This window comes from Triticum urartu, chromosome 4A (genome assembly GCF_056163025.1).
Source record: "Triticum urartu cultivar PI428250 chromosome 4A, HENAU_Tu73, whole genome shotgun sequence".
Taxonomy (NCBI): Eukaryota; Viridiplantae; Streptophyta; class Magnoliopsida; order Poales; family Poaceae; genus Triticum; species Triticum urartu.
The window spans coordinates 14,393,888-14,421,020 of NC_141876.1; the positions used below are offsets into that span (position 1 = coordinate 14,393,888).

The following is a 27,133-nucleotide window of genomic DNA, read 5'->3' on the forward strand; positions in this document are numbered from 1 at the left end:
CCCCTTCCCCTTTCCTTCTCCAACATGGCAAGAGGGGGGAGTCCTACTCCCGGTGGGAGTAGGACTCCTCCAGGCGCACCCCTAGGGGCCGGCCGCACCTCCCCCTCCCTCCTTTATATACGGGGCAAGGGGGCACCCCAAGACACACAAGTTGATCTTTGTGATCGTTCCTTAGCCGTGTGCGGTGCCCCCTTCCACCATATTCTACCTCGGTCATATCGTAGTGGTGCTTAGGCGAAGCCCTGCAACGGTAGAACATCAAGATCATCACCACACCGTCGTGCTGACAGAACTCATCCCCGACACTTTGCTGGATCAGAGTCCAGGGATCGTCATCGAGCTGAACGTGTGCTAGAACGCGGAGGTGCCATAGTTTCGGTGCTTGATCGGTCGGGCCGTGAAGACGTACGACTACATCAACCGTGTTGTTATAACGCTTCCGCTATCGGTCTACGAGGGTACGTAGACAACACTCTCCCCTCTTGTTGCTATGCATCACCATGATCTTGCGTGTGCGTAGGAATTTTTTTGAAATTACTACGTTCCCCAACACTTGGGGCTTGTTCCGGACCTCCGCCGGAGGGGCATCCACCACGGAGGGCTTCTACATCATCATAGCCCCTCCGATGAAGTGTGAGTAGTTTACCTCAGACCTTCGGGTCCATAGTTAGTAGCTAGATGGCTTCTTCTCTCTTTTTGGATCTCAATACAATGTTCTCCCCCTCTCTCGTGGAGATCTATTCGATGTAATCTTCTTTTTGCGGTGTGTTTGTTGAGACCGATGAATTGTGGGTTTATGATCAAGATTATCTATGAAAAATATTTGAATCTTCTCGGGATTCTTTTATGTATGATTGGTTATCTTTGCAAGTCTCTTTGAATTATCGGTTTGGTTTGGCCTACTAGATTGGTTTTTCTTGCAATGGGAGAAGTGCTTAGCTTTGGGTTCAATCTTGCGGTGTCCTTTCCCAGTGATAGTAGGGGCAGCAAGGCACGTATCATATTGTTGCCATCGAGGATAACAAGATGGGTTTTTTATCATATTGCATGAATTTATCCCTCTACATCATGTCATCTTGCTTAAGGCATTACTCTGTTTTCTTGAACTTAATACTCTAGATGCATGCTGGATAGCGGTCGATGAGTGGAGTAATAGTAGTATATGCAGGCAGGAGTCGGTCTACTTGTCTTGGACGTGATGCCTATATACATGATCATACCTAGATATTCTCATAACTATGCTCAATTCTGTCAATTGCTCAACAGTAATTCGTTCACCCACCGTAAAATACTTATGCTCTTGAGAGAAGCCACTAGTGAAATCTATGGCCCCAGGGTCTATCTTCATCATATTAATCTTCCAACACTTTAATATTGCTTTGCTTTTTTACTTTGCTCTTTATTTTACTTTGTGTGGGTGGCGCTGTTTTAAACGAGGTTGCTAACTTTGTATGATGCATAAAGTCATGCCTGGTTATCAGGCAGCAGCGTTTCGTTAGTCTATCGGCGTGCTTGCTATGATGGTGAGCCTGTATTGATGCCTTCACATGATGAACATTATGTTTACCTTGCTATGACGGCAGGCCTCATTCGCTTGAGAACAAATGCTTAGGGCAATATTTCAACTCAAGCTTGTTTTTATATACATTTTGTGTATTTCTTTTGGTTATTTGCAACACACTGATCTGGGACTGTCCTTAGAATGATGTGCAACCCGAAAAGCCATGAGCTTGTTGTCACTTACTTTTGTCATCATCTTGTCCTGTTGTGTTTGATTGGAAAGACCTTACTTGGTTCTTTGGATATTATTGGCGACAGGAGAGGAGAAGAAATTAGGACCATGCCAACAGCGCCTTCATATTTAATTCCCAGAGGAACTTGGATCGTTGCCATGTACTAGGATGTGTGCGGGAAGGTTTGTCGCATGAGTTGGAGCAATCCTAGACGAGATGGACCCTAGAGCCCCTGGCTGGACTCGAAGGTATGTTAATTCTCATTGATCCCTGAAGGATAGATGTGGTGCCAACAAACTGACTGAAAATGAATTATTGTTTGAACTATTGCGCCATTGCAACCTGTTAGATTTAAGTATACTGCTGATTGCTTAGCACTTTGTTGGCGTTTGCGAATTAGGCAATACACAGATTGGTCTTGGATGCGTGCATTACAAAAAATAGGCAGACCTTCTTGACAAAAGTTGAATGTTATTGTGTCCATACAGTTACTTAAGTTTGGTACTGTTGTTGTAGTAATTTTGTGCCACCAGTTTGGTGCTGCTTATTTTTTTCTAGCTCATGTGCAGTGGATGGTGTTTCGTCATCTTTTTGGTTTTGAGCAAAGCATGTTGTTGTTGTTGTTGACGTCTCCTGGTAGTGGCAACCTTTTTTTTAATAGTGGCAGCCAGTACTTAGTATGAGATAAATTGTGTAGTGTCTTTTTTGGTCACTCACTACCAGACATTTAGTTTGTGAAGTTGGTGTCGATATTTATCAACTATTGTTGATACTGATGATAGTTACTCCTTTTTTATTTGTTGTCCCCAGCGATGGACTTTGCAATGAAATGAGTTTTCAGTTGGAGTGAAAGGTTGAAGATGCCTATCTTGTTGGATTTGCAGATTTGTTGGTGGTTTGCTTTATTGGTGTGTTTTTTAGATGAAGAAAGTGATATTAAGAGTTCCTCTGATCTTTGGTGCATTCCTTGGATACAATTACTTTTATTAGTCTTGGGTGTTAAGGCTCCTTTGCGTGCCAGCCACTACCGGAATCGCCCCCGTCGGCATAGGCCTGAGTCCCGTCGGGATAGGCCTATGCCGACGGCCCCCGTCGGCATAGGGCCGTCGGCATAATATGCGTCGGCACAGCCAGGGTTGCCGTCGGCATAGAAAAGCCGTTGGCATATATGATACGCTGACGGGGGCCGCACATCTATGCCGACGGCCCTGGCCGTCGGCAACTATCACGCCTAACGGCGGCCGCCGTCAAGTCTGCCCAACGAGTGGTTGCCACGTGGCACCACTATGCCGACGGCCTGCCCGTCGGCATAGTGGTGCCACGTGGCGACGAGCCGCTGCTCTAGGACCAGGGCTATGCCGATGGCCTGCCCGTCGGCATAATTTGAAACTAAGCTGACGGCCAGGCCGTCGGCATAGTCCTTCATACAGAGCTCCCAGTAGCTGACACGTGGGCGCCTATGCCGACGGCCAAGCCGTCGGCACAATTTTAGGCGAAGCCGACGGCTAGGCCGTCGGCATAGGTGCCACGTGTCAGCTACTGGGAGCTCACGCTAGCCCTATGCCGACGGCCTAGCCGTCGGCATAGTTTGCATTTGCTTTTTTTTTCTTTTTTCTGTTTGTTTTCAAATCAATTCAATTCAAATAACAACACATATCAGCACAGCAGATATATATGATGGGATAGACTTATAAAACACAACGGGATATCATCCGGCACCATCACAACAATATATGCATAAGCATCATCACACACAAGTCTCTAAATGAACATCATCACAACCAACATAAGCATAAGCATATAGAGAAGCACACAAGTCATCTAAATGATCATCACCACACACAAGTCATCTCCAGCATCATCACCACACACAAGGATCATCGAGCACCACGGAGGTCGTCACCGCCAAGACGGCCGAAGCCCAAGTCGTCACTGCTAGCGGCAGCGCTACCGCCAAGACCGCCTCCACCTCCGCCTCCGCCTCCGTGGATCGGAGTGGTCGGGCTTCATGACTCGGGAGTGCTGCGAAGACCACCACCATCGGTAGATCCACCTGTTCCCCGGATGTTGAAAAGACATATTAACGGGATATATGACTGTGTTGAAAGGCATGACATGCTTTGGTGAATAGATTGGGGATGAACTAACCGGCGAGGGGCCAGCATTCTGTGCCACAAACTCCTCAAAGCTCATCAGCACTGGTTGTGCTGGAGGGCATTGTGCTGGAGGGAACTGAGGACACCTACCGGCCGCCATATCCTGAAAAGCCTGCTGCATCTGGCTATCCCTCTGCACTTGGTGTTCATAAAGCCTCTGATGCCACGCCATGGTCTCCTGGCGTGTGTACTCCAGGTAGGCCTACAGTATGACATGATGGAACTCATAAAACTACTAAATGCGGAAAATAAAGTGAGCAATGAAGATAAGAGGGAAAATACTTACAGATTGTTGCTCCTGAAAGAGGGACTGTGTACTGGTCACTGGCTGGCTCGTGCGCTGGGTCAGGCTCGGGTCGATCCGATGAAGCTGTGTGTGGGAGATACTAGGAGTGATCACAACATCGAGAACCGCCTCCCGACCGTGCTCCTTGGGCCCCATGCTCACCACCGCCATGTCGTCCAGAGGCGCCGCAATGGGGTCAGGTGTGTCAGGATGCAACTTCAGATACGCTTCGGAGTAGGCCTGCTTCCTCCCCGCGTTATGCTTGCCGTAGTACTGGGGCTCGCCAGGCTTGGAGTCCTTCCGCGTATGGGCGATCTCCCACGCCTGCATGTCTGAGAGCGGCCGCTTCAGTTTCTCCTCCTGCACCACCAAACAGAGGTTAGTCATACATAAGAAAGTGATGGTAAATAGAAGAAGAATAATGTTTAATGGGGTTAGTCATACATTAACTGCCTTGTGGAGATAGTGGTTTCGGCTTCCCTGAGCATGTACTCCCTCCTTCCCTCGGTTAGCCTTATTTTTGGTTCTCATAGCCGCCCAGGCTCCAGCCTCATCACACCAATGATCCACCAATGCCACCCAGGACTCGTCTTTTCCATAACACCAATTTGGACACACCTACATAATAAAAGCATAATGGCATGTAGGTGTGTCCAAATTGGTGTTATGGAAGCATAAAGCATAAAGCATAAAGCACCACAAGGTAATGAAAGCATAATATATGAAAGCATAATGAAAAATCTTTTATACTTACCGCCAAGAACTCGGGCCTCTCCAAGGTAATGCCCATCCTCCGCGCTTCTTCCTTGTTCATCTTCACACCAAGATAGTCGTGGTAGTATGTGGAGATGGCCACATAGCGTACCTCGTACTGCATCTGGCGGGCCTTCTTCTTGCATTGGCGCAGCACGATCTGGTCCGCTCTAGCCCTATGCTCCGGAAGAACTCGATAGAATTTCTACAATCATGCATGAAAACAAGAATGGAAGAAGCCATGAGTTAAATCATTTTCATGAAACTAGAATGGACTTGTTCTTTTGAAGAGAACTCACCCAGAAAGTAGTGATCACGGCCTTGGCATGGGTCTCATGGTCCGCGTGGCGGGCCGCTTCCCAGTGGTCCCAGCTCGTGGCCAAAACCCGACGAGCCGGCTGCCTGACTGGACCCGGACAGTACAACCCCGGCCAATATAACTTCAGCAAGACGGTGATGAGGCCGTTGGGAATACGGACCCCTTTAGAATATATCCAGTTGCTGCAAAAGAATGAACTATTAGCATGTGACAAGCAAAATAAATAACAACCGGAATAAGCATGTGACAAGCAAAATAATGAACCACTTACTCTTTTCCCGTGGGCTCAATGAGCCACTTCTGCTCCTCAGTAGCCGGAACCTCCTTTGGTAGCTTTGCGTTACCACGCAGCCACCCCTTCTTGTCAACCCCCTTCCCGTCACCACCATCATCCCCGCCACCACCCTCCTCCTCGCCTGCCTCCCCCTCCCCAACCTCCTCCCCAACCTCCTCCTCCTCCTCCTCCTCCACCACCACCTCCTCCTCCTCCTCCCTAGAGTGTACCTCACTAGAGGAGGGTACCTCACTAGAGGAGGGCCTCGAAGACAACACCCCTAAGTCGGTGAGGGTGCGCTCTTTGTGGCCGTGACCCCCTGTAGTGGCTCTCCCCCCAGCACCTCGTCCTCTAGAGGCTCTCCCCCCGCCCCCTCCTCCTCTAGGGGCACCTCTCCCTCGACCTCCCTGTGAGGAGTCATCGTCAAGTAGCCGAGGGGGAGGATTACGTGCTCGACCACTCCGACTAGGCAGGCCGACGACCTTGCGTAGGAAACCCACGCCGTCGGCCTTCCCCTTGCCCATGTTCTACGAACCTGCATTGAAAAGAGAAGAAGCAATTAGTAAATTAATGAAATGAAGGAAAAGGCATGATAATAAACACATTAATAAAAATGCATAAAAAGGCATATTCCTAAACTATAGAAAAAAATACTTGAAACGTACATCTGCTAGAGCCCATATGAATCATCACTGTTGTAACCTCTTTCTCGGTCCGTCTCATCATCACTATCAATCATATCATCTTCGTTGTCCGACGGAGGTGGAGGCTCTTCCTCGTCGTCAGCGTCTTCGTTTAACTTTTCTAGCATAAGTATGTCATTTTCATTGACAATGGTCTCACCATCTTTCCGTGCATCGTCGACGTTTGGGTCCACATCATCATCACCCAATGGTCTAGCGTCATCGTTTCTAACCACATCATCATCATCATCATCATCAGGTTGCTCTTGATAGAACACTCCCTTGTATGTCATGGGGTTAATGTTGTAGTAATCGTCTTCATTCGGGTCTGGTAGCTTACCATGTGGCGACACCTTGAACACAACTTCCCAACCCTTTAGATACACTTTTTGGCATGGGTAAGGCAGATAATATACTTGTGTAGCTTGGGTAGCCGCAATGAAGAGATCGGCTCCGGCATAGACGGTTGATGGTTTAACTTCGACCAAACCAATGGAAGGCGTATGTTTTACCCCCTCCCGCGGATCGAACCATCGGCATTTGAACACAGGCAGACTTAGGGTCTCACGCCCCTGGTGGAATTTAACCTCGTATATATTTTGTACCCTTCCGTAGTAGTCTACTGAATTTTGACCGGGGGTGTACACTCCAGTATTTATAGTTTTGGGATCGGGGCGGCTGTTTTGGTGCTCCTCTGTATGGAAGCGATACCCATTCACATCATACTTTTTACATGTCATGACGGCAGGGTCAAAACCCATGGAAACCCATCTCAATTCATCATCCATAGATATGTTTGGATCTTTTCCCTACAAGTAAATTATTGCGTGCATTAGTTCAGTTAACTAATAAATGTTGAAGTAGGTATTTAATAGGGGAGTGTGGAAAATTACTTTCTCCATGAACCAAGCAACACAATTTTTACGTCCAGGGTTTCCATGACGGAGAAGAGTAAGTGCCTCCGCCTCAGTAGGAGGATTCACTCCCGTCCATTCTTCTCGAACGAAATCACTAAAAAAGATAAGCGGTGTTAGACCGGGACTAAGTGAACATGAAACATGATGATGTGGAAGACATAAAGGAATGGTGTAGTGGTATTACCTCATCCACACTTCCTCAACTTCCTTGATGTTGTGCAAGATATAGAACATGAGGTCCTCCCACTCTTGTCGTGGCATGTTATAAGATTTCGAGGCCCCAGCCCTCCCACCTTGCGCGTTGAATAGATCGAGCCTGGGTTGATACTTGGGCTCTTCTATATTGTATCAAGGCACCTTGTTATGCAGATGGTGAACGTGGTCTGTATAGTATGATGTCTTGAGGTCTGACACCTCCTCTAGGATAACTGCCTTAGCTATGGAAGCTTCAATCTTAGCTTTGTTTCCACATTTCCGTCGGAGATGCTTGTTCTGCCTCTCAGGGCCGTACTGCCAGCGATTTTGCACAGGGCCCCCCAACAATACCTCGTTCGCGAGGTGCAGAATGAGATGTGTCATCGGAGTAAAGAAGCCTGGCGGAAAGATCTTCTCTAGCTTGACTATCAACTCCGGTGCCTTCTTATGCAATTTTTCAATCACCTCTTTACTTACTTCTTTAGCACAGAGCATGCGGAAGAAATGGCTAAGCTCGGCAAGCACTCGCCAGACATGCTCGGGGACATAGCCTCGAACCATCACCGGCATTATCCGCTCAATCCGTACATGGTAGTCATGTCTCTTCAGGCCGGTCACTTTGCCCGTTGAAAGATTGACTCCCTTACTTATATTCGATGCGTAACCATCGGTGAACTTCAAAATTTGTTTCAGCCAGATAAGTACTTCTTTTTTTTCTGGTTGTTTAAGGACAAAGTCAGCATCTGGCTTGAACCAGTTTTTTCGACCGCCTGTGGGAGGCTTCATGTTCAGGCGTGGTCTATCACAAATTCTCTGTTGATCGGCTCTAGCTTTTACGTTATCCTTCGTCTTATCAGGAATGTTGAGGATCGTGTGGAAAAGGGACTCTACCACATTCTTTTCGGTGTGCATCACATCAATATTGTAAGGAAGTTTGAGGTCCTTGAAATAGGGAAGCTGCGAGAAGGGGGTAATGTGCGTCCAGTTGTGCGTCTCACCATATCCCTCGAAGCCTTTGGCTTTGGCTTTGCCTTTGCCTTTGACTTTAGGCTTGAGAGCTTTTAGTTGAGCAAGAACATCTGCCCTCGAAAATGTTGGAATCTCGGTTACTTCATGAACAACCCGGCCTTTCGTGAAGTTCTTCTTGTCTTCCCTGTCTAGATGGTCTGGAGGGAGGAACTGTCGATGCAGGTCAAAGGCTACATACTTGCCACCCTTACTCAGCCAAATCATTCGTAGAGCCTGCATGCACACTGGGCATGGCATCTTACCACTTGTACACCATCCGCAGAATAGAGCATAGCCGGGAAAGTCATGCATGCAATAGTGCAACCAAACTTTCATCAAGAAATTTCTCTGCAGATCCCGGTCGTATGTCAACCTCGGAAAGTACCAAGAATGGTGCAAAGCATCCACAAGCGGCTGCATAAACACACCCAATTGCTTCCCCGGGTAGTCAGGCCCCGGAATGATGAGCGACAAGAACATGGTCTTCCGTTGCATTAGGGCACCGGGAGGAAGATTGAGCGGAATTACAAACACAGGCCAGCAGCTGTATGGATTGGACGACATACCATATGGATTCAACCCATCACCTGATATGGCTATTCTGACATTCCCAGCCTCGGCTACTTCCTCGGGGTATTCTTCATCGAATGACTTCCATGCTTCCCCTCCCGATGGATGTACAATTTTTTTTGGATTGTACCTTATACCTTCCTTGTGCCACTTCATCATTTTGGCAGACTCCTTCGTGATGAAAAGGCGCTGCAGTCTTTTTATAAAATCGAGATACCGAAGAACCTTAACGGGGATGGTTAGCTGCTTTTTCTCACCATCCTCACCGACCACCTCAATGTACCGAGACGAACCGCACTTCCTACAGTACTTGTCATCCGCATACTCGTGCCTAAACAAAAGGCAATTCTTCGGGCAAACATCTATTTTCTCATAATCCATAGAGAGTGCCTTCATGATTTTCTTTGTATCATACATGCTTTTCGGCAGTTCATGACCCTCAGGGAGGCTGTTAGCCCATACTCCCAGGAATGCTTCGAAGCATTTCTGGCTACAGCCGTACTCAGCCTTGACTGCAATCAGTTGCGAGATGGCATCCAGCTGAGATATTTTCGCACCCGCATAAAGAGGTTTCTTCGACGAGGCCAAGACCTCCAAGAAGGCCTTTGTGGTTGCCTCCGGCTCCTCCAGTTCATTCTCTGAAGGTGTCGCATTTGCCGTTTCTGCAACAATGACATCATCTAGCATGTCCCTGACCCCGTCGTCCTCATATCCATCGATGCGTTGTCGCATCACCTCCTCTCTACCACGGTCCTGCTCGGCTATGTTTATCGGCGGCATGTCAAAGTTTGGCATATATCCGTGCGTGCGAAGGTGCTCACTCATGTCCGTCTGATTTCTACGGTGACGTCTGGCACATCTCGCACAGGGGCATGGTGGGATAATTCTCATTGGACGACGGAATATCTCCTTCAAATACACATTGGTTTTCGCGATCCACTCTGATGTTACTCGATTCCGACGGATAAACCACTGTACATCCACTGATTATCTGCCATCCTCTGCTTTTTTGCAACCCACACAACATAATTAAGGATTCACTTAAATTAATCACATCAAATTTTCAGTTTCTACCGCGTTTAATCCACCTACATCTCTAATAGGTAAAGATGGGTCCTAATCCCACCCGAGGATGTGTAGATTGAGTACGTTCTCCATTCTACCCTGTTCCGAGACAAAATTTCGGCAGCACCTCCCCGCTGTTCTCCAGATACACGTCTCGGCAAATAGCCGAGAGAATGTGCTCCGGAGAACAATGGGGAGGCGCCGCCGAAATCCTGTCTCAGAACGGGGTAGAACATGGAGAACATACCCAATCTACACATCCTCGGGCTGTCCATGGAAAACGCTGGACAATCCGAAAGAGCTGCGGTGATAAATATGCAATTGAATGCATATTTATCGATGCAACCCTTTCGGACGGGAGACGCCTAGGTTACGTCAGTTGACTTGAGAATGAAATCTAGTGATATGAAAAATTGGAGGAGATGGAGTTGTAGCTCACCCTCGGCTGTAGAGGAAGTAGTCGAACAGCAGAGGGATGCTCAGGGGGACCAACGCGCCGGACAACGGTCACTCCAATGAAATGCGAAACCACAAAGCCTGCAAATTCCATCGCGACAAAAAATTAGAACATCACAACTCATAGAGCATATTTAAAACATTTAAACATGCATTCATTTATTTTTGCATCATGTAGGCAAAAAAACTAACAACATTAACAATATATTTATCATCATCATCACATATTCATCATCATCATTATCGCATATTCGTCTAACCAAATTTTTTTACTACCTATATTCATCATTGTCATCACATATTCATCATCGCCATCACATATTCATCATCGTCACCAATTTGTTTTTCAAGGTATGCAACATATAGCATCTCATCTAACCAAATTTTTATACTACCTATCTCACTATCTATCTAACTATCTACCTATCTAACTATCTATCTAACTATGTATCTAACTATCTAAATTACTAAAAAACACTAAAAACTTCAAAAAAAATCACCTTCGAGAGGGACGGCCGAAGTTGGGGCGGGGAGGCGCGGGGTAGGGGCGGGGCAGCCGGCGCAGGGTCGGGGCGGGGCGGCCGGCGCGAGGACGGGGCAGGGAGCCGCGGGGTCGGGGCGGGGCGGCCGGAGTGGGGGCGGGGAGGCACGGGGTCGAGGCGAGGCGGCCGGAGTTGGGGCGGGGAGGCGCGGGGTCGGGGCGGCCGGAGTCGGGGCGGGGCGGCGTGGGGTCGGTGCCGCCGACCGGCACGGGGTTGGGGAGGGGCGGCGCGGAGTCGGGGCGAGGCGGCGCGGGCGGCGGCGGGGTCGGGGCGGGGCGGCGCGGGGTCGGGGCGGGGAGGCGCGGGCGGCCGCGGGCTCGGGGCCGGGGGTGGCGTGCTTAGGGCGGGCGGCGGAGGTGGTGGGTGGCGGCGCGCGTGTGGGTCGGGGAGGAAGAGGGAGATGGCGAATGGGTGGCGTGGGGGCGAACCGCAAGGGGATAAGGCCGGCCCTATGCCGACGGCCTGGCCGTCGGCATATGCCCGCCACTTTGCCACGTCTTCGATCCGTGGACATGTGCGTTTCTATACCGACGGCAAGGCCGTCGGCATAGATAGGAGGCCTATGCCGACGGCTATGCCGTAGGCATAGATGGCAACTGCTTTTTTTTAAAAAAATAGTCCCACCTCGCCGAGGGAAAAGCAATTTGACCTGTTTAAATAGTTCACTAATCCATACGTTATAAGCTCCGGTATTCATTAGACTTACATGAAGAAAAGGGACAGTTGCTGTGAACTTTTCAGTGCTCGGGCATCGGGTGTGCCCGGGCAGCCGGCCCGGTGCCCGAGCACTAAAAGGTTCACAGCAATTGTACATTTTCAATGATGAATACCGGAGTTTTTAATCAATTCAATCATTACATTTTTAGATTCTTAGTTTACCGTCTGTATGGGACCCGGCACCTGGAGGGGGGAAACGGACGCGTGGGGTCTACACGGAGGGGATCTTGCTGTGGGTCTGGCCCGGATGTTGCTCCAAAGTGTTCCTATGGGCTGACCTACCACAACCGGGTGGATAGGTCCACTGCTCAAAGCCCGTCCATGCAAAGTCAAAGGGCTAGATCCCGTGGTCAAACGCTACAGGGTTAGGCGGGACGGGGGCCCTGGGGGGGGGGGGTAGCAATGCCACCCGAGCATCGCACCGGGCCCTGATATATGCGGGGTGGTGTGGTGGCATGTCCGAAGAGGCGGCACGCGTCTCCGGGGGGTGCCCCCCCTCACGAACGGAGATGCCACGGTATTAGACGTTCTACGGTAACGATGCCATCGCTGTCCGTGAGGGGGGCCACGCACCGGAGACGCGTCCCGCCTCTTCGGACATGCCACCACACCACCCCGCATGTATGAGGGCCCGGTGCGACGCTCCGGTGGCATTGCTACCCCCCTAGTGCCCCCGTCCCGCCTAACCCTGTAGCGTTTGACCACGGGATCTACCCCTTTGACTTTGCACGGACGGGCTTTGCCCAGTGGACCTCCCCACCCAGTTGTGTTAGGTCATCCCATAGGAACACTTTGGAGCAACATCCGGGCCAGACCCACAGCAAGATCCCCTCCGTGTAGACCCCACGCGTCCGTTTCCCCCCTCCAGGTGCCGGCGGCGGCGCCGTCCGTGAGGGGGGCACACCCCGGACATGCGTGCCGGGCGTTTGCAACCGCCACAACACTTCCAGACTTGTGAGAGGCCGCCGGCGCAAGATTTGGCGGCATGCTAGCCACCGGAGGCCGCCAGCCACAGCCGTAGACGCGCAAAGGGCAATCCGCGTAGAGGGAATTTTTCGGATACTTCTCCATCACCAAAAATTATGAAAAAATACCATCGTTCCTATAGCACATGTGCCCACGTCGTGCAAAAAAACTCATGATTTTATCGTGCTCCGAGTATTTAGTAATATTGACGCCGCATCGTTACCGCAGAACGTCTAATACCGTGTCATCGCCGTCCGTGAGGGGGGCCACGCACCGGAGACGCGTCCCGCCTCTTCGGACATGCCACCACACCACCCCGCATGTATGAGGGCCCGGTGCGACGCTCCGGTGGCATTGCTACCCCCCCCCAGTGCCCCCGTCCCACCTAACCCTGTAGCGTTTGACCACGGGATCTACCCCTCTGACTTTGCACGGACGGGCTTTGACCAGTGGACCTCCCCACCCGGTTGTGTTAGGTCAGCCCATAGGAACACTTTGGAGCAACATCCGGGCCAGACCCACAGCAAGATCCCCTCTGTGTAGACCCCACGCATCCGTTTCCCCCCTCCAGGTGCCGGCGGCGGCGCCGTCCGTGAGGGGGGCACACCCCGGACACGCGTGCCGGGCGTTTGCAACCGCCACAACACTTCCAGACTTGTGAGAGGCCGCCGGCGCAAGATTTGGCGGCATGCTAGCCCCCGGAGGCTGCCGGCCACAGCCGTAGACGCGCAAAGGGCAATCCGCGTAGAGGGAATTTTTCGGAAACTTCTCCATCACCAAAAATTATGAAAAAGTACCATCGTTCCTATAGCACATGTGCCCACGTCGTGCAAAAAAACTCATGATTTTATTGCGCTCCGAGTATTTAGTAATATTGACGCCGCATCGTTACCGCAGAACGTCTACTACCGTGTCATCGCCGTCCGTGAGGGGGGCCACGCACCGGAGACGCGTCCCGCCTCTTCGGACATTCCACCACACCACCCCGCATGTATGAGGGCCCGGTGCGACGCTCCGGTGGCATTGCTACCCCCCAGTGCCCCCGTCCCGCCTAACCCTGTAGCGTTTGACCACGAGATCTACCCCTTTGACTTTGCACGGACGGGCTTTGACCAGTGGACCTCCCCACCCGGTTGTGTTAGGTAAGCCCATAGGAACACTTTGGAGCAACATCCGGGCCAGACCCACAGCAAGATCCCCTCTGTGTAGACCCCACGCGTCCGTTTCCCCCCTCCAGGTGCCGGCGGCGGCGCCGTCCGTGAGGGGGGCACACCCCGGACACGCGTGCCGGGCGTTTGCAACCGCCAAAACACTTCAAGACTTGTGAGAGGCCGCCGGCGCAAGATTTGGCGGCATGCTAGCCCCCGGAGGCCGCTGGCCACAGCCGTAGACGCGCGAAGGGCAATCCGCGTAGAGGGAATTTTTCGGATACTTCTCCATCACCAAACATTATGAAAAAATACCATCGTTCCTATAGCACATGTGCCCACGTCGTGCAAAAAAACTCATGATTTTATCGCGCTCCGAGTATTTAGTAATATTGACGCCGCATCGTTACCGCAGAACGTCTACTACCGTGTCATCGCCGTCCGTGAGGGGGGCCACGCACCGGAGATGCGTCCCGCCTCTTCGGACATGCCACCACACCACCCCGCATGTATGAGGGCCCGGTGCGACGCTCCGGTGGCATTGCTACCCCCCCCCCCAGTGCCCCCGTCCCGCCTAACCCTGTAGTGTTTGACCACGGGATCTACCCCTTTGACTTTGCACGGACGGGCTTTGACCAGTGGACCTCCCCACCCGGTTGTGTTAGGTCAGCCCATAGGAACACTTTGGAGCAACATCCGGGCCAGACCCACAGCAAGATCCCCTCCGTGTAGACCCCACGCGTCCGTTTCCCCCCTCCAGGTGCCGGCGGCAGCGCCGTCCGTGAGGGGGGGCACACCCCGGAGCCCCAAGACGGGCGTCTACGCATGCATGAACACTTTCACATATGCATCGGGACCCGTGCGATGTTTCGGTGACATAGCTACACCCCGAATCCCCCCACCAACCAGAATTCCTTCCGTGTCGACCGTTTCCCCCCTCCGTGACACGGCGATAGCGACATTCGTAACGGGGGGCAATCGATATACCATCGGGTATGTTTTTTTAGATAAGGCATAATTATCTTATGCAAAAGCAAAAACTAAAATAAAGTAAAAATAACAAAACAAAGTAAAAATAAAAAAATAAAATAAAATACACGTATGCCGACGGCAAGGCCGTCGGCATATCTGTGCACACACGCAGGTTGTCCCACGGATCAATGACGTGGCGTGGCACACGGATCGATGACGTGGCGAAGGGGCCTATGCCGACGGCTGTGCCGTAGGCATATCTCTGCCACAGATAAAATAAAAAATTAAGTAAAGTAAAGATATGCCGACGGCAAGGCCGTCGGCATATCTGTGCACACACGGATCGATGACGTGGTGTGGCACACGGATCGTTGACGTGGCAGAGGGGCCTATGCCGACGGCTATGCCGTAGGCATACCTCTGCCACAGATATGCCGACGGCCGCCGTTACCGCCCGTCGGCGTAGGGTAAACACCGTCAAGTGGTCAGCACTGACCGGGGAGGTGGGCGCGGGCTATGCCGACAGCCTGTCCTATGCCGACCGGGCCCGTAGGCGTATCTCGGGCGGTCCCGACGGCCTCGTCTATGCCGACGGCGCCGTCGGCATAGATGGATGTATGCCGACGGCTTTTCTACGCCTACGGCCTATCCTTGGCCGTCGGTATAGGTCCGGCGATGCCGACGGGGGCCGTCGGCAACCCCAGTTTTTCTGGTAGTGGGCCCTCGAGCTGATTGTGGATGCTTTCCTGTGATGGTGACCATCATGTGGCCACCCATAATCTGTGGTTCTGTGCGACAAGCGTTCTTCTCTTCATGTCCTAATTTGGCACGGTGTTGATGAAATGTTAGGATGGTGTATGCCATGGTGAGCCTCCTAGTGAATTCGGCTTCTGTTAGGTTTAGTTGATTTCTTGGCCGTCTTGTTTGGTGGTTTCAGTTATCAGTATACAAGTGTTCTGGAATCTGCATTGTTTAAGCCTATGCGAGAGTAGGCCTATTGACTTGCTTTTCTTATGCATGCAGATTAGAGCATATGTGCGAGAGGCAGCAACATATGTTAGCATCCGAGCCGGGTGGCTTCATCGGAGCATGTCAGGTCTGTCCAGCAGGCACACCATCGTTGCCATGGACGCTGGAGGAACTAGGACCATGCCAACGGCGCCTTGTTTAATTCCCAGAGGAACTCGGATCATTGCCATGCATGCTCAGATTTGTGTCAGTGAGGCTGCTCTATGATGCGTGCCAGAAGGTTTGCCGCAGTCGTCGGAGCAATCCATCGACAAGATGGACCCTAGAGCCCCTGGTTGGACTTAAGGTATGTTAATGTTTATTCTCATTGATCCCTGAAGGAGATGTGGTGCCAACAAATTGACTGAAAATGATTATTGTTTAGACTATTGCACCATTGCAACCTGGCAGGTTCAAGTATACTGCTGATTGCTTAGAGCCTTGTTAGCGTTTGTGAATTAGGCAATACATAGATCGGTCTTGGATGTGTGCACTACGAAAAAACAGGGAGACTTTGACCAAAGTTCAGTGTTATTGTGTTGATACAGTTACTTAAGTTTGGTGCTATTGTGTCAATACAAAAGACCATCATCTGGCCACCTATAAACTGTGGTTTAGTTATGTTTGGTGCTGTATCAGGTTATTGTTCCGTGCAGCGGGCTTCTTCTGCTCATGTTCTAATTTGGTATGTTGTCGATGAAATGTTAGAATGCTCAGCCTCCTAGGGTATTTGGTTGATATTGCTGTCAGGTTTATTAGTTGATTTCTTGGATGTTCTTGTTTGATGGTTTCTCAGTATATAAGCAGCATTTTGGAATCTGCATTGTTCATCTCCTTCTGTATCTGTAATATGGTATACGTGACTTGCTTTTCTCATGCACGCAGATTAGAGCCAGCGTATATGCGAGAGGCGGGGCCCAGGAGCAGCATACGTTGGCGTCCGAGCCTGGTGGCTTGATCGGACGTCCCATTGTTGCCATGGACGCCAGAGGAATTCGGACCGACCATGCCAAAGGCGCCTTGTTATTTCATTCCCAGGCAGAAGATGTATATGGTTTTGGTTTGTGTTTGAAACTTTCAAATAGGAAGGGGGTGTGTGTGTGTGTGTGTGTGTGTGTGCAGCCGATCTATGTTGCTGAAAGATGCATCTATGTATAGGTTGATGAGAAATATTGTCCTGAAAGATGCAATAAAACCAAATGTGTCTACTTGTTTGAGGATCTAAACATAATCTATTTGTCCTTGTTTGAGGATCCATGCCTATTCTTGTTCGAACATGTTACAAGATCCATTTGCTTTGCTTTGTTAGCACACGCTTGTTATTCTTGTCAGGTGAATAAGAGAAAAGGGTGGCTTGAACATTGGATAGATAAAAAAACAGGTTTACAAACTCTAGAACCATTGTTTTTTGACATCCTCAATGAAAAAAGCACACTTGGAAAAGTCAGTTTGCTAAAATAAGAGAGAAGAAGGATCCCTCGCTTGAACCTAGATAAATAAATTACAAACTCTAGAGCCGTTGATTTTCAAAGAAAGCGGAACTGAATAGCTCCACTGGCATGGAAAAAGTTATAGTTTGCTAAAATAAATAAATACAGACCATTGGAAAGCCAAGTAATAATCTCTTGCGCCACCTCAGCCCTGCACCTGCGCCACCTCACTGATCCATGGCATTGGCCTTCCTTGCCTTGCGCCACCTCACCGATCCGCGGCACGACCTTCCCTCTAGCCATGGACGACCCCATCCTTGTTCCAACTCCCAAGTCCAAACCATCCATATCTCTATATATACTAGACGTAGCAATCCATCCGCGTGCGGGGTGCGCGTGTGACGCGTGTGACTTGGACTTGGGACGCCGGCGACGGCGACCGCGACCGCGAGAGAAGAGGAGGCTGAGACTCGTTGCTTCCCTTTCCATGAGGAAGAAGCAGGCCAAGCTAAGGTTGCCAAAAATGCCAATCCACTAGTTGAGCTAGTCGAGCAGGCCGAGGCTCGATCTGGTTCAGCGAGCAATGAGGGCCATCTTCTTGTCAAATCTTCATGGAGCTCTCGTTGCCTGTATTATTTATGGGGGAGATGTTTCTGAAGCACTACCGGTGTTGTTGGGCATTATACTCTGCCCGCTCGCAGCTCTGTACACGTGTGGGCTGCAGGCCCCCGACTGACTTGCAAGGCGGGGTTGCAGCAGCAGGTGGCGGTGACGGAGTGGCGTATAGATAGAGGAGGGGATTGACACGAGCGAGCGGCTACGCTACAGTCATTTGGAAGCCGGACAGAATCAGTTTCCCAATTGCTACGTCATTTTTGGACAACACAATTTCATGTATATTAATAACTGATACCACAACATACAACCACATTAGACTGACGGCGCGTGCACAGGACAGAAGGATTACATCATAGACTACTTCTTAGTTGCTCCCCAGACAGGTTACAGGAGCTTTAGGGGAATATAAACTATAAATGCTTCATGCAGGACGTCAAGCCACGGTTTCCTTCGGTGACGCCGCCGCCGCGGGTTCCTCCTCGCCGTGGTTGTGGAAGCTCAGGAGGCCGCGGCGACCGTTGAGCCCCTCCGTGAGAGCCCGCACCAAGATCAGGAGGCTCTCCTTCACTGCATCTGCTTCGGCAGCGTCCAGGACAACCGACCTCGGGGGAGGTGGCTAACGAAGCGGCAGGGCCCTCTGCAGGGCCTCGTCCAACTCGACGAATCTCTGGTTTTGCAGCTGTGATGAAATCTCTTTGAAAGTGGTGGTGGCATGGGATTGGGCGAGGAGGGGACAGAGGAGCAGAAGGACGAACATGATCTTGGCCATGCTTGTTGCTTGCTTCTCTGCGAATCTGAATGTGGATGTGGTTGGTGTCTGTCGGCTCTCGCTTGACTGTAGCTCTGGCTGGGAGCCTGCATGGAGATGGGTTATATACAATTGTTATCAGGTGAGGTCCGACGCAAGAAGACCAAGAAGTGTGACTGCAGCCAAGACGTTAGGTTTTGTTGTTGTTGTTGTTGTTGTTGTTGTTGTTGTTGTTGTTGTTGTTGTTGTTGTTGTTGTTGTTGTTGTTGTTGTTGTTGTTGTTGTTGTTGTTGTTGAGGGTCTGTAACCTCGGAAAAAAAGACTCTGTGTACAATTGCTAACGTGGTCTTGTTATTCTTTACAGGGCAAAGAGCATCCAAAACGTCCCAGACAAGTAGATGTGTCGGTTTCACTTATGAAACGTTGGAATAATTACTTGAAGTCATATCGTGTAAACTTGATATAGTAGATGTCAATCCATTCAAGTCCATTATGTAATCTGATTAAAGCAACAATTCCAATGCTTTATGTTATAAGTGTACAGTTTATCTATGCTGGTGATGTACTGGAAACATGGAAAAGCTAAGACTAGGTCTAGCTCTATGAAATAACTGGATATCCACCAGAAGTAATTGGCAAAATATTGTAAGATTGCTTCTTCTGGCTTTGAACGCCTACTTTTCGTCCTCTTTTCAAGTGCAGTCTTACTCTGCTGTAGGTTGTATGGGATGGCATGTGTCATCTTCATCTATACATTTGTTTGACCGAGCTTCTGTTTTAAGCCGTGCATAGCAGTTGAGAAAATTGAAAGATTTGCTCTTGTATCAGCTTATGTAACTGTTGTGTGGTGGCTCATTGCTATCTTTGGCAAAAAAAAAAGCAGTTTTTTTGTGGAAATTATTCTTCGGACAGTTGGAAAGCCCAACAGTTATAACTCTGTAATATTAAGTACGAGGGAAACAACTTTAGAAATAACTGTTGTGATGTTGTTTTGTAACTGAACCAAAGACCTCAGAACACATTTCTTTAGATGCTACCATGCAAGAACATCACATCTTTCACATTGGAGCATCACAAGCATGCACATGAACTGTACAACGACTGCCCCTCTGGACGGAGCCGGATCCCCTGACGTTTGGCCACTGACGCGTGGGTCCGGGTCCACACGTCAGTGTGTGCGCTGTATGTCAGAGGAGCCGCGTCCCCTCTGGACTACAAAACAGTCGCATACTAATTGTTTTGGCAAGTGTACATTCTTGCTTGCATGGTGCCGAAAAACCCAGAGCCTGAGACAACCAGACACAATCTGGACAGGCACCAGTTTTTCTAAATTATGTTCAGGGATATGAATTCTCATAGAATACGATTTTAACAACCGGCTCCCGTCCTATTTTTATTTCCTCTATATGTGTTATTTTCTTTTGTATGAAAGGTGCATTAGAATGCTATAAATGAATTTACCATGCATATGCAAACTATAAGTGATGGATGTGCTATGTTTGTACTGTTGTGTCCAAAGGAACAATGAGTTATGAAAGGACCAACTGATGTATTTGTTTGTATCGACAGGATATTTGCTTACATGCTAATCTCTAAGTCGCGACCAAAGGCCCCAGCCCCCAAGACACTCCCTCCCTGGGGCGACATGGGTGGCGACCCAGCCCCTCCTCCTCATCCTTCGCATCAACATCACCAGTGCCTCCGTCGGGCAAAGCTCGCGATGGTGGGGGGTGGTGTCGGTGTTAGTTCAAGAATTACTCCATGGTGTGGTTCGCTTGTGTTGTCCTTCTGCTACGATTGTATGGTTTGCCCTTAATGAATATGAGCGGGGCCACGGTTCGATCTTGTGGTTTTGTAGCAGTTAGGCTCCCTCATTGGGTTGCGGAGGTGTAGAGGTATGAGGCTCCCTCTAGGCAAAAGCTTTGGATTCAATGGGGGTCGTTATCGGCGATGAGAGTACTGGTGTGCGTCTTCTCCTTCCTTGGAGGCATTACCGAAGAGTACTTCTCTCGTTACTAGACCGTGATCGCTCTAAGTGGGAGCAACAATGGTGGTTGTTGGCATGGACCGGTTTATTTGCTGAAAATAAACGACAGGATTATAAATATTCCAACAGCCCTGACAGTGACAGGCGATGAATAAATTGAAAGTCTTTTCGGATACGATTGTGTCAATCATATATATAATTCCGATAAGTATAATAAGGTATCTCCTTTTTGAACGGACAAACATATCTATTATGGGATCTACATCTCTTGTGTAGTTCAAAAAGGAAACCGTATATATATAAAGCTAACGCACGAACGCGTACGCCCGACGGCATGCATGCCAGCCGTTGATTCGACGTGCAAGCGCGTACGTGGCCGCGCTAGCTGTATCGACGTATACGACCGACGTCTCCCCGGATCGGAAGAGCTAGCCCTAGCCCGTCTCCTCTTATAATACTCAACCTTTTTGCAAGAGCTAGCGCCTCCATCGATACGTCTTGTATAGAGTCCCCGAGCAAGAGCTGCGCCGATCGATCATCACTCGATTCACATGGAAGCCGGCGATCATCGCGATCAATCCATGGCCGGTGTGGCGGCGCACGCGCAGCTGCTGCCCGACGACATCCTCGCGTGCGTCCTCGGCCGTCTCGAGCCACGCAGCCTCGCCGCGTCCCGCTGCGTCTGCAAAGGCTGGCGCGACGTCATCGACGGCCGCCGCCTGCTGCGGACGGACCTCCTCCCGCTCTCGCTCTACGGGATCTTCTTCATGGAGATAGATGTCCTCTGCGCGGACCCCCCAAAGCTCTTCGCAAACCCGCTGACGAGCCCTAGAATCGACGCAAACCTTGACTACGTGGAGGAGGATGATTTACGCATTAGGAATCACTGCAACGGGCTTCTCCTGTTCTCGGGCCACGACCACCTGGTGCTCAACCCGGCCACACGGCAATGGGTGCGCCTGCCTCCGCCCCCGCCGCGGTGCACCGAGAGTGGGATGGAGGGCTTCTACGACGACGTCTGCCTTGCCTTTGACCCCATCGTGTCCCCGGACTATGAGGTGTTTCTGATTCCTAGCGTCCCCTGCAATCTTGATCCCACGGCGACGATATTTACGGAGGAATCGGAGTGGCCGCCCTCGTCATGTGCGATACGAGTTTTCTCTTCAAGGACATGGAGATGGGAGGAGAGGTCGTTCCTCCGCAGAGGAGAGGCTGCAGGCACCATCGCCGACATGCAGCAATATACAGAGTTCCAACGCTGTTACACCGTCTACTGGAAAGGAGCGCTTTATGTGCACTGTGAAAATGACTCCATCATGCGGTATGTATATGCATTTACTCACCGGGGCCTCTCTCAATTTAATTAACTGGGTGCGGCCTCTCTTTTTTCTTTATTGTAGATTTGGACTCATTTAGGGTTTGATGAAACTCATTGCTTAATACAGTAAATTGTAATACCTTCATTCCAAAAAATATATAATTGCAGTTGTTGCCGGTTTGTCCTAAATCAAACTTGCTTAAGTTTGACCTAGCCAAAATACATAATTCAAGTTCAAACACTCGTTGTGTTAATACATGTTCTTATCAACATGCAAATATTTTATATTCACCCATTGGCGTCTCAACTTAATTTGCAGCATAACCTTATCGGATGGTGCGTATCAAGTGATTAAATCGCCATCGGGCGGCAAAATGGATGGTTCTACACATCTTTATCTTGGAAAATCAAACAAGGGGGTGTACTGTGCTTTGATTTATCATAATGTTCAGCACCAGTTTCAGGTTTGGTTTCTAGATGAATCTTGTGGTAGAATGGAGTGGGAGTTGAAGAATGATATCAAATTTGCGCCAGTGATGGCAAAAATTTCTTTGGTCGAGTATAAGGATGGATTTCCCAACAAAAAAAAGCACAAGGATCAAAACCTAAGACCTTGGATCTTTCTGAGAGGTATTTGTCTTGATGAAGATGTTAAGGAAGGACTAATGGAAGATAGTGCTGAATGGGACTACAGCAAGGGTTTTATCCTTGAGACTCGAGATCTTAAGGTTAATTGTGACCACATGCATTTTAGAGAGGTCTATTTCCTTGGATTTCATCCATATAAAGAGATTGTCTTCTTGTGGATGTCACGAGACACAGCAGTTGCTTATGATTTTAGTAGCTCTAAAGTACAGTACTTGGGCAAGTTACCCGCGCATTGGATCGGAAAGTCATTTCCATACACACCATGTTGGATAGGAGAGTTATCTGAAAAATAATAATTGTGAGGATAATATTCAGGGTGCATTTTTATTTGACTTGTATAAATTATGTTCAGGGATATGAATTCTAATAGAAGACGATTTTAACAACCGGCTCCCATCCTGTTTTTATTTCCTCTGTATGTGTTCTTTTCTTTTGTATGAAAAGTGCATTAGAATGCTATAAATGAATTTACCATGCATATGCAAACCATAAGTGATGGATGTGTGCCATGCTTGTACTTGTTGTGTCCAAAGGAACAATGATCTCTACTCCTAATGTCTCAGTTGATAGTCTCCGTTTTGGGTTTATTTTCGTCCCACCATTTTCGTCCGGGTTTTTTTCGCTGGTTTTTTTTCGTCATCTCCCCCACCCCACCCCATGCAGGCAAAAAAAAAAACCCACACCCGGCAGAAAAAACGCTCCATCGATCCCATCCTTCATTGCCGACTCCTCTCGATCCCATCTCTACTCCAATACGATCTGCCGCCGAGATCCGAGACGATCCGCCGCCGCCGAGGACCGATTGGAGCCGCCGCCGGCGCTGGCCAGCCTCCCCACCGATGTGCGCGCCGGGTCGCCGCTCCCGCTCCCGCAACCGAGCATAGCAGCAGCGGCGGAGCCCCAGCCGCCACCACGTTCCTCCTGCTCTCCGGCAAGTCCGCCTAGGACCAGCAGCTCCTCGCCTCCGCTGCCGGCGAGCTCTCTCTGGCGGAGGAGGGCGGGGGCGAGCTCGCCGTCTCCCTCGCGCTCGATGCCAGCGGGGACGCGGGCTATGATGCGGCCGCCTACATGGGCGCGCTCCAGGCGCGGCGCTTCGGAGGTGGATGTGTTGGTCGCCGCGGATGGCATCTGTTAGATATAATCTTGATGTCCTGTGTATCTGCATGTTTACTTTTGTATTTGCGTGTAGTAGTGTGTCTGTGCAGGGGTACGTGCGAGGCGTACACCTGATGGTTCAGTTTGAAGAGCATGCATGGTGAGACTCCAAGGTGCAATGAGAAGCTGCTGCATGCAAGGATCTGAAGCCAACGGGCTGCACAAGTTATCTAGGAAGTTGTTATGCATGCATGTGTTAGTGCCATAAGAATAGGTGATGGATTAGTTGGTTAGTGGAGCAGGTCGTGTGCACAAGAGTCGGGCACGTTGTGGCCTGGCAGCGCGTGTGAGCTAGCTACTTAAAGCATTGTAATTCAGTTTGTCTGGTTAAGAGAAATATAGAGAGAAAACGGCAGGCTGTGTGATACAGCGGCCACCAAAACCAGAGTTCTTCTATTCCTTGAGAGTTCTACGTGAGGTAGAAGAAAGGAAGAAAAAGGGGCTGAGCGATTCAGCTCCAACATTTGGTATCAGCGCTAGGTGATGACGAAGACGATGCCGCGTGACTCTTCCGCGGGTGGAGCATTGGTGCCGAGCGACTCGGCGGCGATGGCGGCTGCCGCGACGGCGACGACGGCGGCGGCGTGGAAACTCCCGTTCCCGCTGCTCACGAGGACGAACTACGCGGCGTGGGCGATGAGGATGAAGTACCTCCTGCGGGCCAACGGCACATGGGCTGCCGTTGATCGCGAGGCGTCGTCCACGGAGGTCGACAAGGGCAAGGAGGAGATGGACATGACGATCATCTCCCAGTCGATCGACGACACAACGCTGCTGCGAGTTGCGGAGAAGGAGACCGCCGCCGATGTGTGGGCGGCGCTACGCTCCATGCACGTGGGCGTCGAGCGCGTCCGAGAGGCGAGGATTCAGTCCTTGTGCTCGGAGTTTGACGGCCTCAAGATGGGTGATGCGGAGTCCGTGGATGACTTCGCGGTGAGGTTCACGACGCTCGTGGGGCGCATCCGTGAGCTTGGTGATGCGATGGAGGAGAAGTACATCATGAAGAAGCTGCTCCGAGCTTTCTCCAACAAGTTCATCCACGTTGCGTCTTCAATTGCATTGTTCGGCGACACCAACAAGATGGCCATGGAGGAGGCCATTGGTTCACTCAAGGCGCATGAGGAGCTTGTCAAGGGACGGGAGACGGGGCGTGAAGAGGAGCAACTTCTGATGGCGAGGGGACACGACTCGTCGCGAGGACGGGGTCATGGCTGTGGACGCGGTGGAGGGCGCAAAGACAAAAGCGAGGTACAGTGTTACAATTGTCGTCAACTTGGCCACTTTGCCTGGGAGTGTCCGGAGAAGAAGAAGGAGAATGAGGAGAAGGCGCTGCTGGCCGGCTACGGCAGCGACGGGCTCTTCTTTGAAGTTTCTGCATGAAGAATGGACATCAAGATTAGGAGGTTGAATGTTAGATATAATCTTGATGTCCTGTGTATCTGCATGTTTACTTTTGTATTTGCATGTAGTAGTGTGTCTGTGCAGGGGTACGTGCGAGGAGTACACCTGATGGTTCAGTTTGAAGAGCATGCATGGTGAGACTCCAAGGTGCAGTGAGAAGCTGCTGCATGCAAGGATCTGAAGCCAACAGGCTGCACAAGTTATCTAGGAAGTTGTTATGCATGCGTGTGTTAGTGCCATAAGAATAGGTGATGGATTAGTTGGTTAGTGGAGCAGGTCGTGTGCACAAGAGTCGGGCACGTTGTGGCCTGGCAGCGCGTGTGAGCTAGCTACTTAAAGCATTGTAATTCAGTTTGTTTGGTTAAGAGAAATATAGAGAGAAAACGGCAGGCTGTGTGATACAGCGGCCACCAAAACCAGAGTTCTTCTATTCCTTGAGAGTTCTACGTGAGGTAGAAGAAAGGAAGAAAAAGGGGCTGAGCGATTCAGCTCCAACATTTGGTATCAGCGCTAGGTGATGACGAAGACGATGCCGCGTGACTCTTCTGCGGGTGGAGCATTGGTGCCGAGCGACTCGGCGGCGATGGCGGCTGCCGCGACGGCGACGACGGCGGCGGCGGGGAAACTCCCGTTCCCGCTGCTCACGAGGACAAACTACGCGGCGTGGGCGATGAGGATGATGTACCTCCTGCGGGCCAACGGCACATGGGCTGCCGTTGATCGCGAGGCGTCGTCCACAGAGGTCGACAAGGGCAAGGAGGAGATGGCCATGACGATCATCTCCTAGTCGATCGACGACACAACGCTGCTGTGAGTTGCGGAGAGGGAGACCGCCGCCGATGTGTGGGTGGCGCTACGCTCCATGCACGTGGGCGTCGAGCGCGTCCGAGAGGCGAGGATTCAGTCCTTGTGCTCGGAGTTTGACGACCTCAAGATGGGTGATGCGGAGTCCGTGGATGACTTCGTGGTGAGGTTCACGACGCTCGTGGGGCGCATCCGTGAGCTTGGTGATGCGATGGAGGAGAAGTACGTCATGAAGAAGCTGCTCCGAGCTTTCTCCAACAAGTTCATCCACGTTGCGTCTTCAATTGCATTGTTCGGCGACACCAACAAGATGGCCATGGAGGAGGCCATTGGTTCACTCAAGGCGCATGAGGAGCTTGTCAAGGGACGGGAGACGGGGCGTGAAGAGGAGCAACTTCTGATGGCGAGGGGACACGACGCGTCGCGAGGATGGGGTCATGGCTGTGGACGCGGTGGAGGGCGCAAAGACAAAAGCGAGGTACAGTGTTACAATTGTCGTCAACTTGGCCACTTTGCCTGGGAGTGTCCGGAGAAGAAGAAGGAGAATGAGGAGAAGGCGCTGCTGGCCGGCTACGGCACCGACGGGCTCTTCTTTGAAGTTTCTGCATGAAGAATGGACATCAAGATTAGGAGGTTGAATGTTAGATATAATCTTGATGTCCTGTGTATCTGCATGTTTACTTTTGTATTTGCATGTAGTAGTGTGTTTGTGCAGGGGTACGTGCGAGGCGTACACCTGATGGTTCAGTTTGAAGAGCATGCATGGTGAGACTCCAAGGTACAGTGAGAAGCTGCTGCATGCAAGGATCTGAAGCCAACGGGCTGCACAAGTTATCTAGGAAGTTGTTATGCATGCGTGTGTTAGTGCCATAAGAATAGGTGATGGATTAGTTGGTTAGTGGAGCAGGTCGTGTGCACAAGAGTCGGGCACGTTGTGGCCTGGCAGCGCGTGTGAGCTAGCTACTTAAAGCATTGTAATTCAGTTTGTCTGTTAAGAGAAATATAGAGAGAAAATGGCAGGCTGTGTGATACAGCGGCCACCAAAACCAGAGTTCTTCTATTCCTTGAGAGTTCTACGTGAGGTAGAAGAAAGGAAGAAAAAGGGGCTGAGCGATTCAGCTCCAACATTTGGTATCAGCGCTAGGTGATGACGAAGACGATGCCGCGTGACTCTTCCACGGGTGGAGCATTGGTGCCGAGCGACTCGGCGGCGATGGCGGCTGCCGCGACGGCGACGACGGCGGCGGCGGGGAAAC

General features: G+C 50.5%; 1 protein-coding gene and 2 pseudogenes across 1 annotated transcript; all 3 read left to right on the forward strand.

The window, feature by feature from the left end:
* The first annotated feature begins 21,102 nt into the window (after positions 1–21,102).
* On the forward strand, positions 21,103–22,810 carry LOC147974447 (uncharacterized). Its single transcript, XM_087519474.1, has 2 exons — positions 21,103–21,872; positions 22,189–22,810. The coding sequence occupies exons 1-2, from the start codon at positions 21,103–21,105 to the stop codon at positions 22,808–22,810; spliced, it is 1,392 nt and encodes a 463-aa protein (XP_087375600.1).
* A 1,213-nt stretch (positions 22,811–24,023) lies between these two features.
* Positions 24,024–25,346, forward strand: LOC147974448 (uncharacterized; annotated as a pseudogene).
* Positions 25,347–25,743: 397 nt separating this feature from the next.
* On the forward strand, positions 25,744–26,630 carry LOC147974449 (uncharacterized; annotated as a pseudogene).
* Positions 26,631–27,133: the final 503 nt, after the last annotated feature.